Raw genomic sequence first — 19629 nt, 5'->3', positions numbered from 1 at the left:
AAATTCTGAAGAAGGGTCTCGACCCAAAACGTCAGCTTTCCTGCTCCTCTGATGCTGCTTGGCCTGCTGTGTTCATCCAGCTCTGCACCTTGTTATCTCAGATTCTCCAGCATCGGCAGTTCCTACTATCTCTGTAATAAACAGTTATTTGTTTGTTAGGTTCACAACCTAGCGGGTGTTTTAGTTGAGCTGAATTGGTGAACTAGGGACTTTGGAAAGTCTGACTAAATCTTTTCTCAATTGCGACAACTCCAGGAATTGTGGGACTTGATTTCCAGTGCAATACTCCGGTGATGTGTGACAATACATATATTTACTTGTGAAGAGAGTTTATTGACTTGACCTCGTACCAGCAGTGGCCTGTTAGTAAGTGCTCAGTGATAATTAATACTGACTATCTGTTTCTGTAAATCTTAAAAATGTGAAACATTAATGAAGGGGAAGAGAAACCAGAGCAGATGCGATAAGCCAAAGTGCACAGTAACTCCTATGATCCCGGTGGGTCAGATGAAATGTTTAGTTTGTTGTAGGGCAGTTGAGCTACAGTCACCTACCTCTTGACCCTTCGAACCTTTCACACCTGGTTTGCCTGGAGGTCCTGGGTTACCCTAGAAGTTCAAAAGAAACAATGAAGGAGCTTTCTGCATCTCTTGTTAAGTCAATGTTCTTACATATGGAATCATTCACTACAACCTTTTCCCATCCAAGGGAGCCCTCAATCACACAAGTAATCCACAGCACTTAAGAAGTGTTCTGTATTCTAGTAAAATGAAACCTTAATCTCAGGGATTAATGTGCACTTACCAGTAAACCTTGCTGACCTTGCTTCCCCCACTCTCCATCCAGCCCTCGTTGGCCCTGTTAGTGAATATAAACTAGTCAATTCGAACAGTGCCAAATCCTACATAATTCTATTATACTCTGTGAATTTTAATCCAAACACTCAAGTAACATCATGTTTGTGCACTGTTCTATTGCTGTCATTCAAAGTGGGGATAACCATTTTAGAAAAGGATAAGAGATGGTACAGCAGTGGAAGCTAATTGGGGACCCAAAACATTAACTCTGATTTTTTTCATCACAGATGCTGCCAGACCTGCTGAGCTTTTCCAGCAACTTCTGTTTTTGTTCCTGTGTTACAGCATCCGTAGTTCTTTCGATTTTTATTGTGTGATAATCCTCCCTGCTGTCAGTGATTGCTGAGGGAGAAACCAGTAACAAATAGTCACATTGGGAAATGAATATAGTGGAAACTCCATTTTGAAATATACGGAAGAGGGCTGTGCTCCATATTCTAAGGGCGTAATTCTCCCTCTGGAATGTGTTGGACATTGACCTTGCAAGATGTCCTGGGTTCAAATCCCAAATGAGCTCTCAGTTACAACTGATGCATGTTGTTGATTATGTTTGAGAGGAGAAAGAACTCTTGTAGTAGTGTCCCTACTCCTAGACCATGAGGTCCAGATTCAAGTCCCACCTGCTGCAGAGGTGTGTCATAAATATCTAATGGAAAGAAAGAATAACTGACAGCATGTAGGGTTTCATGGCACAGTAGTAATGTCCCTACCTCTGAGCCTAATATCGCAGGTTCATGTCCCAACTAGACTCATAGAATCCCTGCAGCACAGATAGAGGCCATTCAGCCCATTGAGTCTGCACCGACCTTCTAAAGAGCAACACACCCAGACCCATAACCCTACATTTCCCATGGCTAATCCACCCGAACCTGCACATCTTTGGATTGTGGGAGGAAACTGGAGCACCCGGACGAAACGCACGCAGACACGGGGAGAATGTGCAAACTCCACACAGACAGTCGCCCGAGGGTGGAATTGAACCTGGCGCTTGTAAGGCAGCAGTGCTAATCACTGAGCCACTGTGCCACCCTGATCCAAGCTGGTACTCGCCAGTTTTAATGTTTTGTTATCCATCTGGGGACAGGTGTGAATCAGGGACATTGATGGATGTGCCAATATGGTGGAGTGCCAGTGCCAGTATGATCTGGTACCAGGCTGTGATCTGCTCACACTGCCTGCTCCTATTTGTAGAGATCACCGTTCACATTCAGGTTAGGTGTGAGGTGGAAAGCTGTGCAGCTGGGGAAGGCTGGAAAAAGTCAAACCTCGAGGTAACGACCGCATGGATGGGGACCTGTCATTGCTCCTGGCGCAGACGCCAACATGGCAGCCCTGAATCTGACCCTAGCACATAGCCCCCACCACCCCCCCCAACCCTGCCACCCCCCAGAATGGCTCCAGGCTCTCTGAATGGAATCTGGCCGTTTGGAGGAAGAATATTGAATCACACACAAGGACGTAGGTGCATCTGTTGTCATACACACACAAGGAGAATAATTGCCACTTCGCTGACCTTCAAAGGCCACTTGAGAGACATGCAGTCATTTCGAACACATTAGAACACACCTCTGGAGCTTAAATACAGGCCTCCTGGCTCAGAGGTAGGGACACTACCACTGCACCACAAGAAACCTTTAATTCCATTACATTGATATTCTCTAATCAACCTGGTCAGAGATGTTATTACACACCTCTGGAAGCAGGTGGGACTTAAACCTGGACCTTGTTCTTAAGATTCTGTACCTATGTACTTGTACCTAAGATGGAGTCTTGTGTGGCAACATTATACACTTTTCACTGTACTTTTGTACTTCAGTACACGTGACAATAAAATCAAAATCAAGTCAACCTCCTGGCTCAGAGGTAGGGACACTGCCACTGCACCATAAGCTCCCCAAGCTGCAGTCACTTTATGCTCAGCGTTCTGTCTGCTCTCCTTGGGTCTTGCGACTCAATGCCAGTTTTCACAATTATTGAACCTCAGCCCGTGACGGTATTTTTCAACCCGTCAGACCAATTTGTCGCCAAAACAAGGGGCCAGTTCAGAGTCAAATTGCATCGAGTGGCAGAAACGAGTTTGGGTAATTGCTGTCCCAGCTCCGAGATATGACGGAGAACACACCTTTCTGAAGGTGGGATAACAAGGTGTAGAGCTGGATGAACACAGCAGGCCAAGCAGTATCAGAGGACCAGGAAAGGTTTGGAAGGCGCTGTAAAAAGCCAGAACATGGAACCTTGGCAGAATGAGTGTAAAGGAGTGGGAGAGAAGCCTGTTAATGCACTGAGAGCTAGTGTTACAGTGGGCAGGCATATACTGTCCTGCTCTACCCCCTAGAAGGGCAAAGGCAGCAGATACACAGGAACAACACCCCTGCAAATCCCTCACCATCCTGGACTTGGAAATATATCAACCTTCCTTCAGTGTTGCTGGGTCACCATCCTCGAAACTAGCAGGACTGAGAGTGGAGGGGGGTACTGACACCACATGGATGGTTCGAGAAGGTAGCTCACAACCACTTGCTCTGAGATGGTGAGGAATGGGCAATAAGCATTGGCTTTAAGTCCTGACGAAGGGTTCTGACCCAAAATGTTGACTTTCCTGCTCTTCGGATGCTCTCTGACCTGCTGTGCTTTTCCAGCTCCATGTGCATTGGCTCCTTACTTTCATTCCTTCCTCGGGAAAGCAGCCAACATAATCAAAGGCCCCTCCCACCCTGGTTAGACTCCCTCTTTCATCGGGCAGGAGATATAAAAGTTTGAAAACACACACCAACAGATACAAGAACAGCTTCTTCCCTGCTGTTATCAGACTTTTGAACAGACCTCTCATATATTAAAGTTGTTCTTTCTCTTCACCTTCTCTGTATTCTGCATTCTGTTCTATCGCCCTGATGTACTTATGTAATGTATGTCTTTGTCTGGTTAGCACGCAAAACAATACTTTTCACTGTATCTCGGTACATGTGACAATAATAAATCAAATCGAATCAAATCAAATTAAAGCAGTGGTACAGACTGCCACTGAGAGAAATATAGAATAACCTACAATATAACCAGGATCTCCAGGTTCACCTCTGTCTCCTCGATCGCCAATAGGGCCCTGTGGAAACAGCACACACATGCACGCACTTGTGTTAATTCATGCATTTTCTCCTCTTTCACTAGAAATAACAGATAAAACATTCAGAGGCGATCTTCGAGCAGATAAAAGTGGGCTATGAGTGAGAGAATACTTACCTCCATCGATCAGGGTATCCAGAACATGGGGTCACTGTCTCAGAAGAAGGGGCTCAGGCGTTTAGGACACCTATGAGAGCTCTCTTTACTCAATGGGTTGTGGGGTTTTTGAAATTCTCTCTCCCAGAGGCCTGTGGATGCTCGGTTGATTGGTACATTCAGAACAGCGATCAATAGATGTTTCCCCAATGTCAGAATTATGGGGAAACTTAGACAACAGGAGCAGGAGTTCCCTTTAATCCCATTAGCCCTAAGACCTGTATCCAAATCCTTCTTAAAATATTCAATGTTCTGGCCCTAACCACTTTCCATGACAGAGAATGCCACAGGCTCCCCACTCTCTGGGTGAAGACATTTCTCCTCATCTCAAGTTCTAAGTGGCCCAACCTGTATCCTTACACTGTGAAGCCTGCTTCTGGACACTGGTTATCAGGAACATCTTTCCTGTGTTTGTCCTGTTTAGTCCTGTTAGAATTTTATAGATTCCCCCCAATTATTCTTCTAACCAATCCAGTCTCTCTTCGTACGTCAGTCCTGCCATCCCAGGAACCTTTGCTGGCACTCCCTCCATCGCCAGAACATCCTTCCTCACGTAAGGAGACTAAAACTGCACACAATGTTTTTCACCCAGAGGGTGGTGGGAATCTGGACTTCACTGCCTGTAAGGATGGTATCCCTCATAACATTTAAGAAGAGTTTAGATGTGTACTTGCAATGCCAAGATACACAAATGCTTGGAAAATGGGATTAGAACAGCTATGTGCTGGTTTTTGACATGCAGGCTTGATGGGCCGAAGGGCCTATTTCTGTGTCTTGTTTCAGCAGGGCCCTGTACAACTGTAGTAAGACATCTCTGCTCCTGTACTCGAGTCCTCTTACTATGGAGGCCAACATACCATTCATCTTTATCACCTCCTTCTTCATGCGAGTGTCTAGTGAGGGATGGTGAGGGATGGTACAGCTGAAGTGTCAGATTAGCCTGGAACAGGAGCAGGGCCAAAGGGGCAAATAGATGAGTCTCTGCTCCTGTTTCCTGTTTGAAAATCAGTTTCTGATTGAAATTTACTTGGTCTGTTGGAGTGTCTGCTCTGGCTCGAATGTAGCACTCTTGCCTCTGACTGGAAGGTCCTAGGTTCATGTCTCATTCCATAGCTCAAGGCTCACATCCCACTGCAGGCCTGAAGTGGGGGGTGGGGGGTGGGGGGTGCTGCACTGCTGGAAAACACTCTTTCTGGATTGGCTAATGAGCCTCAGGTAGTTGGAAAAGGGCCAGGGAGTTCTCTCTGGGCCAGCATCGATCTCTGACAAGTGACGTCACAAAAACAGATCGTCCTCCCCCAATCACTTTACCGTTGCTGCATTTCTTACATAAATGGCAATGCCTACACTTCAAAAAGTGCTTCATCGGCTGGTCCGCTGGTTGTGAAAGGTGCTATATAAGTGCAAGTCTTTATTTTCGCTATTCCTGCTTGAGGGAGCTTGTTGTACTCTGGTTGGCTTGTTGAGTTTGCTGATTGCAATAGTGACTACTTTCCATTGGTTATAAAGTGCTTTACGATATCCAATGGTTGTGAAAGGATAGACATAAATATAATTCATCGATCTTCCTTCAAGGTTTTAATGTCCAATCCAAGGTAAAAATCACTACAGCACCCTCTGTGCTCCCATCAGAGAAGGAGAGAGCTGATGACAGTTTGACCTGAGGGCAGACAATTGAGAATTATTGAATCCCTACAGCATGGAAGCAGGCCATTCCAGCCCATTGAATCCACACCAAACCTCCTACCCTATCCCCATAACCCTGCAGCTCCCATGGCCAACGAACCTTACTTGTATACCTTTGGATTGTGGGAGGAAACTCCAGACCAGAGGGTGGATTTGAATGCAGGTCCCTGGTACTGTGAGGCAGCAGTGCTAACCACTGTGCCACCTTTCATGACAACATCAGCCAATGTGGGAACTGAACCCATACTGTTGATATCACTCAGGCATTACAAACCAGCCTTCCAGAAAACTGAGCTAACCAAGCCCCTATTTCCTAGCTGATGTTTTGCTTTGTATAACTAACATTTTGCAGAAAGCACAGTAGCTATTTTTTTTTCAGGAACTAGCTGGGGACAGTGTGCCAGAGCAAGTGGAGTCAAAACTCCTTTGCACTTTGATCGTTGCCAAGTCTGGGGCGAGGTGGCAAGAGTTAAGTAAATTATTTGGAGCTTGAAATTGTGAAATTTGGCTAGGAGTTATCTGAGAGCATCTGTTGGGAGTTGGATGCGCACTAACCCCAAGTGCTCTGGGAACAATTTAGCAATCGGAAACTGAATTGTCTTTGGGATTCGCTGCAGAGTTTGTTGTCACGTCCACTACAGCATCAATTCAGTTACATCAGCTCACTGCTTGCAGATCAGATGTGGGGTTTTGACCTTGTGCTGGGAATGTGAGCGTGTGGGGAGCTGGAAGAGGCGTCTATCATTCCTCGATCTCATTAATCTCCAGTGGAGCAACAGGCCATTTGTTTTAAGTTAACTGTGATTTCAGTCTTAAGACTCTCACTTAACGGTTCATGCTTCCAGAAGAAGGAGATTTAGCGTTTGGGGCAGGGGGGAGTTTAGGCCATCCTTGTACTTTGCCTGCTGTTGAATGAGGGAAGTAGCACACCTCCAAACAGGACGATGCTGTGGTATACTCCCTCTATACCATCAGTGGGAGTACAGTGGCAGACCTGTACACATTCAAGCTATGAGCTGTGTTCCTCCCAGACCAGCCAGCAGCACAGTAGATAAGGGACAGCATTTCCATTCTAATCAATACTGGGTAAATATGCAACTGTGTAGTGTGCTCTCTGAACACTAGCTTGGAAACTCTTTGGCCTAGCTCCACTGGTGTGACTCCCCAGAGCCAACCATTGAGCCTTGGACCACATTACAATCGAAAAATGTTTCAATTAAATATTCCGCTACCGACAATAAAATTCAACTTGTCTCCATGTTTCACTCGATATGATTGCAGTGTTAATATTTACAGGTAACATTCCATGTCGGGTACAACAGCCCAGGGGCAAGACTAGAAACCTCCAAAACATAAGCTTTTCTCGAAACAGCATGGACCTCGCTGAGAATGCCTCGGTGCATTTTCCACCCTCCTGCTCCTCACAACATACGCTTTTGGTAAGGCACACAGCCCAGAGGGATCGACAGTTTGCTGCCCCTCAGTGTATAACTGAAGGGCATTAGACAGTGACCACTCCCCACTGCCTCTGTGTGACAGCTGCCCCAAGCTACAGTGCATCCCTCAGCACATGATATAGGACCTTAGAATGTGACAGTCTGCAACTCTTGGTCAAGGACAACAGTTTGCATCGAAAGACCATCAAGTTTCAGCCAGAGCACTTTTCACTGGCTTGATGGCCCTCTGGGCACACTTGATATTTGTCTCCTTGAGCCTCAGATGCCTGGGGTTAGAACATAGAACAGTACAATAGTGCCAAACATGATGCAAATTAAACTAATCCCTTCTGCCTGCCCTTGGTCCATATCCCACCATTCCTTGCATACCCATGTGCTTATCTAAAAGACCCTAAAACACCCCTGTTGTATCTGCCACCACCCCTCACCCCTGGCAGCATGTTCCAGACACCTACCACTCTCTGTGTAAAAAACTTGCCCCTCACACCTCCTTTGAACTTTTCCCCTCCCACCTTAAATGCACGCCCCCAGTACTCATATTAGGTTCTGGTGTGGAGTTGTGCATGGTCCCCTAATGGTTTATACTATCCTGCACAGCCCTTAGAGAGAGGCTGCTCCAAGCTGAAACTGCGGCTTTCTGCAGGGCAATGGCAGCTGCGAGCTGATACTTTCCAAATATCTCAGAAACGTACACAAGTGGCCACCCGAATGTTGGTACAGTCTGCCAGAGATGCAAGTCAGGTGCCTTACCTATGAACTCGCTCATCCTACTGGGCGTGTGTGAGGTCGTGTCAGAGGCGAGGAGCAGAGTTCCTGGCCTATACTGGGGTCCCCAACACATCCATTGTCCAAGGCCCACACAACAAATACAGACCAGGAAGGGCAAATGTAACTCTGTCAACAAAGGAAGGGATGAGAAACTGGTAATGACAACACCTCCAGCCCTGAGTACTGGAACCATGGTGACAGACTATGAGGTTTGTACGTTGCTTACTCTTCACAGTGCCTCAATACCAAATGCTGACTATTCCTTACAGTGAAACCTCTTGAGACCAGCTCTGAATTAGTCACTTCAGCAACTTGAACTGATGCCACAATGTCAGCTATTACTATACCATCACCAGAAACCTATGCTTTCGTTTTATTGCACCGGTTAGTGTTTTATGAACTTATATAAGATCTCTCCAGACACTGTTATCATTTCGAGTCTGGTAAGACCATAAACTATAGGAGCAGAATTAGGCCATTTGGCCCATCAAGTCTCCTCTGCCATTTGATCATGGCTGATATGTTTCTCAACTGCATTCTCCTGCCTTCTCCCCAAAACTCTTGATCCTCTTAACAATCGAGAATCTATCTATCTCTGTCATAAATACACTCAATGACAGCTCTCTGTGGCAATGAGGTGCACAGATTAACCACCCTCCGGCTGAAGAAATACCTCCTCATCTCAGTTCTAAAGAGTCGTCCCTTCATTCTGGGGCTGTGCCCTCGGGCCCTAGTGTCTCCTACTGGTGGAAACACCATGTCCATGTCCACACTATTGAAGCGTCTCAGTATTCTATAAGTTTCAATGAGATCCCCCCTCATCCTTCTAAACTCCATCGAGTACAGACCCAGAGTCCTCACCTGTTCCTCATGTGACAAGTCCTTCATCCCCGGGATCGTTCTTGCAAACCTCCTCTAGACCCCCTCCAAAGCCAGTTCACCCTTCCCTGGATATGGAGTCCAAAACTGTTCACAATATTTCAAATGCAGTCTGACCAGAGCCATTTACAGTCTCAGCAGTACATTCCTGCCCTTGTATTCCAGCGCTCTCAAAATGAATGCTAACATTGCATTTGCCTTCCTAACTGCCAACTGAACCCTGCATGTTAACCTCTACAGAATCTTGAACCAGGACTCCTTTGTGCTTCATATTTCTGAAGCCATTCCCCATTTAGAAAATAGTCTATGCTTCAATTATTTCTACAAAAGTGCATATTTTGCAACTTCCCACATTGTATTCAATCTGCCACTTTTTTTGCCAACTCTCCCAGCCTGCCCAAGCCCATCTGCAGCCTCCCTGCCTCCTCAACACAATGTCCTTACCGACCTTTGTGTCATCTGCAAACTGAACAACAATGTCCTCAGATCCTGCATCCAGATCATTAATGTATTACATGAATAGCTGGGGTCTCAACATGGAGCCCTGCCCTTACTGCTGATCCTCACCTGTGACCCTCATCGTTATAGCCTCTGGCGACATTAAGACTCCAATGGCTGCATTACCGGCAGTAGCCACTACGCCCAGTCGCGCCGCCGAGCAATTCCAGCCCATGGTTGGGGAATGGGATAATGGGATTTCTACTCCTGATCCTGGGCAAGGCCTCAAGCTGAAAGGAGGCGACATGGGGCGTGCCTGGTTTCCAGGCTGTTGGGGTGAGACTCTACTGTCTCCATTCAATGCCACCCATTAACCTTCTTCTCTCTCCCTGGACGCTGCTTGACCTGCTGATTGTTTCCAGCATTTTCTGTCTTTAGCTCGGATTTCCTACCTCTGCAGCGTTTTGCTTTCGGAATGAAATTTGCAGGAAGGGCAGACCGGTGGCGGATGCAATTCAACACAGAGAAATGTAAAGCAATGCCTTTTGGAAATAAAAATACAAATTTTGAATGGAAAAATGGAGCAGAATTCAGGTACAGATACATAATTTATTAAAGTGGGCAGATATGGCCGTAAAAAGAAAGATTAACATAGCCTCAAGAATTATTGTATTAGATATTAATGGAAGATTTGGTTTAATTAATCATACTAACCGAAGTTTCTGTCACAAAATAGCACTTACCCTGTCTCCAGGGGGCCCAGGAGGACCTTCCACCTTCCCATCATCCCCTTGTTCACCCTGCAACGAGAAAAAAAATCCTTGATTTTAATTTCCTTCAATGTTCCTCAGCACTGACACTCCAGAATTGGAGCACTTCCCTCAGCACTGACCCTCCGACAGTGCGGCCCTCCCTCAGCACTGACCCTCCGACAGTGTAGCACTCCCTCAATACTGACCCTCCGATAGTGCGGCGCTCCCTCAGCACTGACCCTCCGACAGTGCGGCGCTCCCTCAGCACTGACCCTCCGACAGTGCGGCGCTCCCTCAGCACTGACCCTCTGACAGTGCGGCGCTCCCTCAGCACTGACCCTCCGATAGTGCGGCGCTCCCTCAGCACTGACCCTCCGATAGTGCGGCGCTCCCTCAGCACTGACCCTCCGATAGTGCGGCATTCCCTCAGCACTGAGTTTTGAAAATGTTATTTAAGAGAGCTTTGAAGATGAACGGCCAATGATTTGAAAAGGCAAGTAGTGACACAAGTGAAGGTCTGTGAGATGTGAAGAGGTTAGGCTCAGGTACAGGCTGATGCTGCAGTGTAGACAGGAAGGGGGTCTGTACACTTGCTTTTGCAGCATCACAGCTTAGAGAGGGCAGACACTCAATAACCTGGCAACCATCTACAAGGCACAAGTCAGGAGTGTGATGACAGCGAACAGCTCCAACACCATACAGGATAAAAACAACTTTTTAGATCTGTATCTCATCCACTCCCTCCTCTGCCAACCCTCAGTAGCAGCAGTGTGTACCATCTACAAGATGCCCTGCAGAAATTCACCAAAGATCCTCAGGCAGCACCTTCCAAACCCACGACCACTTCCATCTAGAAGGACAAGGGCAGCAGATACAGGGGAGCACCACCCCCTGCAAGTTCCCCTCCGAGCCACTCACCATCCTGACTTGGAAATATATCACTGTTGCTGCAGTGTCGCTGGGTCACAATCCTGGAATTCCCTCCTGAAGGGTGTATATGGACTGGAGTGGTTCAAGAAAGCAGCTAAACACAACCTTCTCAAGGGGTAATTAGGGACGGACAATAAAGGCTTGCCCAGCCTGCAATGCCCGATGCCACCAGGCAAGAAGAAGAAGAAGAACAAAAGAAGATATAGGGGAGACGTCAGAGGTAGGTTCTTTACTCAGAGAGTGGTAGGGGCACGGAGTGCATTGCTGGAGAGGGTAGTGGAGTCGGCCTCATTGGGGCATTTAAGCGGCTATTAGATAGGCATATGGATGATAGTATAAGGTAGAGGTGGAGGTTACACAGACCTTAGGTTTAGGGTAAAAGTTCCATACAACATCGTGGGCTGAAGGGCCTGTACTGTGCTGTACAGTTCTATGCTCTATGTTCTAAAACAATCTGCAGGTGTATTGGGATTAATTGGAGAGCCCCTATCAAAGAGTTGGGGGCTGAATGGCCTTTTTCTGCGCTGCACTGTTCCATGATCCTATTGGACTTTATGTAAAATGTGACGACAAATTGGCACTCCACATTTTATCGCAAACTTGTGAAGGTGCAAACTTTTGCTGCAAACTCTGCTCCATGTGAGTCACAACAGCAGCCCTTACAAAATGATCCTCTTTCCTAATCTTCCAGTGAAATGGAATCTTCCTCTCTCTGGCTCATGTGCAGACAGCAAGTTAATTTCGACTATCAGGATTTGGCAGTTGCTCCCACCCTCAGGGCAACTCGCGAATCCTGTGGAGTTTGTCTCCCATGGGTCTGCTCCAGCTGTTTCTAATCGCAGACACTGTAGAGGTGAATCAGCAATGAGCTGCAGAAACTCTGTCCCATTTCGCTAATGTCTGGAGAACTCGTTCAGTTTGAAGCCAACCAAGAGAAACCCGAAACGTCAGATCAACTGGAAAATGGGAGTAATTACTCTCAAAGCAGGGTTAAGAGCTCGATCTTTTCCATTTCCCTTCCAGTGAACTCAATAACTTTTTTTTCTTTACAAAGTACAATTGCTATATTTGGAAACCTGCTTGCTTCACTCTCCAATTTCACTGTTGAATTTTATTCAAACCATCGAGAAAATGAATGTTTTCTGGAGCCAGAAATGGGTCGCCGTTTGCAGATATGATGATGGTGATTGTCACGCTCTGAAATACAGTTTGGTTTCACTGAAGGTTGAAGAATGAGTCCAACATTGTAGCCCCCAAAATGATGCATTTATCTTAAATATCTTCTCCTCTTCCTGAATCGTGACATTAAGTCTGTCGCTTAAACTTTTTGACAAAGGTGTTTTGTATCATATAAATTGTCATTCAGGGCAAAAGCCAACCTGATTGGATGCTATGGTAGAGAAGGCTAAGTGGAGATTGGTTGGAGGTGTTCAAAAGCATAAAGAGTTTGATTAAGGCAGACAAAGAAAAACTGCTCTCAACAGCAAGAGGTACAAATATGTGGGGACAGACTGTAGACCAGAAATACAGGGGAATATCAGGAAGACCTGGAATCCATTCCACACGAGGGCGTTGGAGGTGGAAACGGTGGATGATTTGGGAAAGAAACTGGACGAATACTTGAAGGAAATAGACTTGCACGGCAATGGATAGAGTGCGGGAATGGGACTGACTGGATTGTTACCCAGAGAATGAGCATGAGATGAATGGGCCAACTGGCCTCATGCTGCATGCGAATAACTTTATATTTCTTGAGAGGAAGATGGATGTGGGTCAATTCAGAAAGTTGTTGTTTAAAGGTCAGGAAGTCAATTTGAAACAGTGAGCTCACTATATCAATTCCAAGTGCCTGGGAGAAACTCTGCTGTGTTAGTGAATGAAATATTATACTTTTAGGCTTATGACAGGCAGAGTGAATGCATTATGGCAATGAGGTCAGTTTTATTTTGAAATAACTGGCAAAATAACCAGAGATGTCATGAGGAAAACCTGTTTTATGCCTCAAATGGTGAGGATTTGGAATGCAATGTCTGACTGGCTGGTAGAAACAGGTTAAACAGAATTATTCAAAAGGGGATTGAGTAAATATTTCAAAGGGATAATAATTGGAGGGACACGGGGAAAGAGGTGGGGAAAAGTACTGATTGGATTGTTCATTAAAGGGCCAGCACAGATTTATTGGGTCAAATGGCCTCCTCCCATGCTGTACCATATGCAATTTATTGGAAGAGAAATTCTAATGTTAAGATGCAATGCTTTCCTTTAACTTCACATGAATCAGCTGGTCTCGAAGAGACCATTATAAAACATAACCAACAACGTACTCTCCAGTCCTTCAATCCTATGTCTCCAGACAATACAAAACCCAAACCCACCCCCCTCCAACTGGGGCTTTCTCCACTGGGAAAACAGTGCAAACTCAAGTGACTTAAAAAATCAAATCATAACCCTCAGTTCCCTTATTGATTAAAAGTCTTTTTATCTCAGCCTTCAATATACTTAATAACCCAGGTTCAACAGCCCTCTGCACTAAAGAATTCCATAGATTCATGTCCCACTGACTGAAGAATTCCTCCTCATCTCTGTCTTAGATACAAAGAACAAAGAAAATTACAGCACAGGAACAGGCCCTTCGGCCCTCCAAGCCTGCACTGACATGCTGCCCGTCACAACTAAAACCCCCTACCCTCCCGGGGACCGTATCACTCTATTCCCATCCTATTCATGTATTTGTCAAGAACGCCCTTTAAAAGTCACTACAGTATCTGCTTCCACCACCTCCCCCGGCAGCGAGTTCCAGGCACTCACCACCCTCTGTGTAAAAAACTTACCTCATACATCATCTTTAAACCTTGCCCCTCGCACCTTAAACCCGTGGCTCCTGGTAACTGACTCTTCCACCCTGGGAAAAAGCTTCTGACTGTCCATTCTGTCCGTGCCCTTCATAACCTTGTAGACCTCTATCAGGTCGTCCCTCAACCTCTGTCGTTCCAGTGAGAACAACCCAGGTTGCTCCAACCTCTCCTCATAGCTAATGCCCCCCCATACCAGGCAACATCCTGGTAAATCTTTTCTGTACCCTCTCCAAAGCCACCACATCCTTCTGGTCGTGTGGCGACCAGAATTGAACACAATGTTCCAAATATGGCTTAACAAAGGTTCTATAAAGCTGCAACGTTACCTGCCAATTTTTAAATTCAATGCCTGGGCCAATGAAGACAAGCATGCCATATGCCTTGTTGACTACCTTTTCCACCTGCGTTACCACTTTCAGTGACCTGCGTACTGTACACCCAGATCCCTCTGCCTATCTGTACTCTTAAGGGTTCTGCCATTTACTGTATATTTTCCATCTGGATTAGACCTTTCAAAATGCATCACCTCACATTTTTCTGGATTAAACTCCATCTGCCATCTCTCTGCCTAAGTCACCAACCGATCTATATCCTGCTATATCCTTCGATGGTCTTCATTGCTATCCGCAATTCCATCAACATTTGTGTCATCAGCAAACTTACTAATCAGACCAGTTACATTCTCCTCTAAATCGTTTATCTATATTACAAATAGCAAAGGTCCCAACACTGATCCCTGAGGAACGCCACTAGTCACAGCCCTCCATTCAGAAACACACCCTTCCATCGCTACCCTCTGTCTTCTATGACCGAGCCAGTTTTTTTTATCCATCTTGCAAGTTCACCTCTGACCCCGTGCGACTTACCTTCTATATCAGCCTGCCATGAGGGACCTTGTCAAAGGCTTTACTGAAGTCCATGTAGACAACATGTGTGACCTTTGACTCTGAGATGATGCTCTCTGCTCTTAGATTCTCCTACAAGGGGAAACAACCTCTGCCTATCTATCCTTTCAACATCTTTCATCCCCCCCGGGAAACTTGTATGTTTCAATGCAGGCTGCTACTTTCGTGATTGGAACCAGGTGGACCTCACTGACCACGTGATCCTTGATTGGGGTTGTTAACCTGAGCCAATCAGGAAAGCCCTGGATGACCAACATTAACAGGGGATTTAGCATCTCCTCCGTTCAGGGGACTGACTCTAAGCTGGCATCTACAGCTAGTGTACTGTGCACGTGTAAATAAAGGGTGACTTGGTGACAGGATTTCAGCTGCACACGTTAAAAATATGAAACTCACAAATCCACATTTGATGGTCACCAGGAGGTGGGCAGCTGTTGAATTTCACGTTTCAGAAATGCGACGTCACAGGTGCAGTGCCAACCCTCCAGCACCTTGCTCCAGAAACGCAGGCCAAATACTAATGATCAAAATGTGAGCATCACCCCTCACCTCCTCTGAAGGCAGATGAATCTGAGTAGCAATGCACTGGAGATGTAAGAGATCTTAGGAGAGCTCTACAGAGTACGCAAAACAACCAGCTACCATCTACTGAGCAAAAAGGCCATTTCATATTTGATTCAGCCCAGTCTTCAATGCACAAAGTCACTTGCAGATGTGTGGGGCTTGCAGGCCATGTGGTTCAGTGAGTATAGAATGAGATGTTGGCCCAGTTCATGCAATGGTTTGTTTGAGGATTTTAACTGGGCACATTGAGAGTGAACGTGGCTAAGGGCCACAGGCATGCACCAAAAGGGTGACTGATAGGAGCAGGTCATTTAGTGTGATGGAGTTACACAAAAATGGAGCTGTGTTGGTGAAAACCTGCCTGTTATGGAGTTGTTATGTATCATTCACTCTCCTATCGCCGCCAAAACACAATTTAGCTCCATGGAGTTTCCAGCACAGACCAATGTAGAAGCTAAGTTCAAGTTCTTTTTTTACCTTTTCACCTTTCGGGCCTGGTGGTCCTTTTGGGCCTGGTGGTCCTTTATGTCCCTGTAGAAGACACAAATGAGTTTTAAATGCACTGATCTACTATAATGTAATGTTTACCTGTAATCTGTTTATCTGACTGTAATGTTTATCCTTTTAACTTTTATTTCCTACTTTCTAACTTATACAATGAATCACTGTAAGGTATGTAGCTTTCTTTTATTTCTCTACTTTGTATCTAAGATCTATACCCAGATAATTTGTACCTAAGATGGCATCATGAGGGGGCGACACTGTAAACTTTTCACTGTAATCTGTACTTCTGTAGCCAGTACATGTGACAATGAATCTAATTCTACTTAATTCTAATTCTAATTCACAACCAAGTTAAAGTATTAGTTATTCCTTTCACACAACGTGTGCGTCACTGACTAGGCCCGTCTCTAATTCCCCTTAAAACCAATGGCTTGCTGGTGCATTTTGTGAGGGAAGTTAAGGTATTGAAGGAAAAGCGAGGAAATCTATCAAGTGATACACAAACAGAAGTTGCTGGAAAAGCTCAGCAGGTCTGGCAGCATCTGTAGAGAAAAAAAATCAGAGTTAACGTTTCGCAGTAAACTTCTCAAAACAACCAGTTCTGAGGAAGGGTCGCTGGACCCGAAATGTTAACTCTGATTTTTTTATCCACAAATGCTGCCAGACCTGCTGAGTTTTTCCAGCAACTTCTGTTTTTGTTCCTGATTTACATCATCCGCAGTTCTTTCGATTTTTATCAAATGATACATTCTGGTCCAACAGGTCTTGTAAACAGAGCTCCATTACCACCATTTCCAAGTAGTAATGATTTTTCCCTCTGAAACTAACCCATTGCTGTGGGTCTGGAGTCACATGTAGTCCAGACCAGGTAAGGATGGCAGATTTTCCTCCCTGAAGGGCATTAGTGAACCAATGTTACCCATTGCCTACTGGCTGCCAATTCCAGTTTTCAGTGATCTCAGTATGGGAATGGATGAGCATAAAGCACCAATAACAATTCCGTCAGAAATGCCAGCAGAGAATGAGGCTATTCAGCCCATCTTGTCTACGCTGGCTCTCCAACTGATCGATGCACCTACTACTATTCTCCTGGTGTCTCCCTGTAACTCTGCTACACTGTTCTCTTTCACATAACTGTCTGACATCCTCTTGAATGTCTTGATTGAACATGCCTCCACCACACTGAGGGCCAGTGCATTCCACACCCATGACCACTCGCTGCATTGGTCAGCTTTTTGACATCTCGCGGAATCACCTGAAATCTGTGCCCTCTCCTTCTCGATTCCTACCACCAATTTTGCGCCGGCTATTGTAGCCAGATTGCCCTCCTGAAGCCGCCTCTGTCAAATCTCCTCACGACCGTCTCCTGCCCGAAGGAAACTGCCCCGTTTCTCCAAACCCCAGGGACATAACTGGAGCAGACCGCAAACACATTCCCGTAGACTAACGTTGGAGTGCTGGGGTTTGACAGCAGAACCCAGCTTGTCCTGGAATTCTGTTTCCCTGTCTATTCGGACACGCAGTGAATTTAGTGCAGTCCGTCTGTGCGAGTTATGGAATATGAATGATGGGTCTCATTTCTGATCCCTCCTTGTTGGGAACTGGACAATCCAATGGCCATTTCCAACAAATCAGATTTCACCCCACCACTGTAAAGCCTAGCAGGGTGGAGGTGTGGTTAGCTCAGCTGGGTTACAACGTAAAAGAAGATCATCAGCATGGTTCAATTCCTGCACTGGCTGAGATTATCAGGAAGGTGTCTCCTTCTCAACTTCTCCCCTCGCCTGAGGTGTGGCGACTCTCAGGCTAAAGCACCACCAAGCTGTCTCTCTCATTAGAGAGAGCATCCCTATGATCTGGTCAGACTAAACTGACTTAGAGATAGTAGGAACTGCCAATGCTAGAGAATCTGAGATAGCAAGGTGTAGAGCTGGATGAACACAGCAGGCCAAGCTGCATCAGAGGAGCAGGAAAGCTGACATTTCGGGTCTAGACCCTTTTTCAGAAATGGTTTTCCTGCTCCTCTGATGCAGCTTGGCCCGCTGTGTTCATCCAGCTCTACACTGTGTTATCTCAGACTAAACTGACTTCACCTTTTACATGGGAGAGGAAAGACAATGAGCAGATGGAGTAAACATTGGGGTCCCCAAACATGGGAAGCTGTAAAACAGTTCCTGCATTGTCAGTAAGTTCTTTAACTAAAGGTCAAAGTGATAGATCAATCGAAGGGAACCCTGGACTGTTTCTGTCTGCTTTCTCTACCAGACAGCCGTACCTAGGGTTTTGGGAGGAGGGAGGGTTAAGTTGTTAATTTGCTGAGATTGTGGTGAGTCAGAAGTCTCTTTTGGGCTTTAATTTATTGCCATGAGGGATCAGCAGAATATTTCCAACATTTTTTCTCGCACTGTCCACGGGATTTTCCCTTTTGTGGCTCTTTTTCTGCCTCTTGCTGTTATATGTTATCCAGGGAGAGAGGGTTGGCAGAGTGTTGGTGTAGGAGGTTGACCAGACTAGGTGGGTTCGGCGACCCTTCAATTCACACGGACAAATTTCCTCCCTTTGTAACTATTTAGACGTTCGGGTGGAAAAACATTTTTTTATCGGTTGGAAATGGAAGGGATCTTGTTTGAAGGTTTACTGCTTTAAATCAGAGCATAAAAAGCTGTCCACTAGGGGCTCCTGGGGATCACTCAAAGTGTTTGAAGATTTAAAATAAGTCAAAGTCCTTGGATTTTTTCAGTCACAAAGTCGTAAAAGTCATTATGCTACAGAAAGAGGTCACTGGCCCTTGAAATGTATCCTGGCTCAAGACTCAGGTAAGCCAGGAGTTACCAAGCCCATAAGCCCCGAACGTAAAGCTGCCCCATCAAATTTCCTTTTGAAATAATTCATTGTCTTTGCTTCCATACTGTTCCAGCAAATTCCAGGTTAGGGACACAGGATATAGAAGCAGGAGAGGGCCACTCAGCCCATCATATATTCCCACCATTCAATCCCACCATGGTTGACTGAATACTTTAACATTATCTACCCACCCTGTGCCCATAACCCTGTACATCAGGTTACCATGTTATTTTATAATTTATATTTATACTTTATATTTATATTTTATATATTTATAAATATATTTATATTTTATTTTACCATTTTATTTCATTTTACCATTGTTACCATTACCCAGGTTGTTACCATTTTCTCTGTTAAAAATGTTCTTTTTCCTGACATTCACCCTCTCTTTCCCAAAATCTTAAATCCACCTTCCTTATTCCTTGCAACACCAGATAATGGGAAAAATTTTTCCAGTTGCTATCTTATCTAAACTGGTTGTAATCCTCTATTCCACTCTCAGGTCTCTCTTCAATCCCCCAGCTTCTCTGACCTACCTTATTGCCCTCTGGAGCTGGCAAATCTTCTCTAAATCCTCTCAAGCACCTTCACACTTACTCTCCTTCATTCATCTGGTGCCACTGCTTTTTCTGTTTTAATTCTGCTCAGCCCTCAGATACTCGACAATATTAACAGTTCTCACTTTTTCTCTTTGTAACACATGAAATATTTCCCGACTCCAATTAAACCACATGGCATGGTTACAGGTTTAACGGGGTATAAAATATATTTATAGGAAGTAGTTTTACAACTTCCCACGGTAAGTTTTGGAGTCAGATTTCCAATCCTGCACCAGAAGATGGGAGACATTGCGTTATACTTCCACTGACACTGCATCGATTGTTCATCTTTGATAATAGCCGCTACCACGG

General features: G+C 45.4%; 1 protein-coding gene across 1 annotated transcript in view; it reads right to left on the bottom strand.

The window, feature by feature from the left end:
* col27a1b (collagen, type XXVII, alpha 1b) overlaps nt 1–17016 on the bottom strand; it is an 80277-nt gene extending 63261 nt beyond the window's left edge. The window contains exons 1-6 of the mRNA XM_048613404.1: nt 16951–17016; nt 15845–15898; nt 10105–10161; nt 3904–3957; nt 805–858; nt 555–608 (exon numbers count right to left, since the gene is read on the bottom strand). Coding sequence (XP_048469361.1) covers nt 555–608; nt 805–858; nt 3904–3957; nt 10105–10161; nt 15845–15898; nt 16951–17016 — 339 coding nt within the window. The remainder of the gene's footprint in view (nt 1–554; nt 609–804; nt 859–3903; nt 3958–10104; nt 10162–15844; nt 15899–16950) is intronic.
* Nucleotides 17017–19629: the final 2613 nt, after the last annotated feature.

The sequence above is a fragment of the Rhincodon typus genome, chromosome 28 (genome assembly GCF_021869965.1).
Source record: "Rhincodon typus isolate 14 chromosome 28, sRhiTyp1.1, whole genome shotgun sequence".
NCBI lineage: Eukaryota > Metazoa > Chordata > Chondrichthyes > Orectolobiformes > Rhincodontidae > Rhincodon > Rhincodon typus.
The sequence above is the reverse complement of the archived record's forward strand: the minus strand, read 5'-3'. Positions and strand labels throughout refer to the sequence as shown.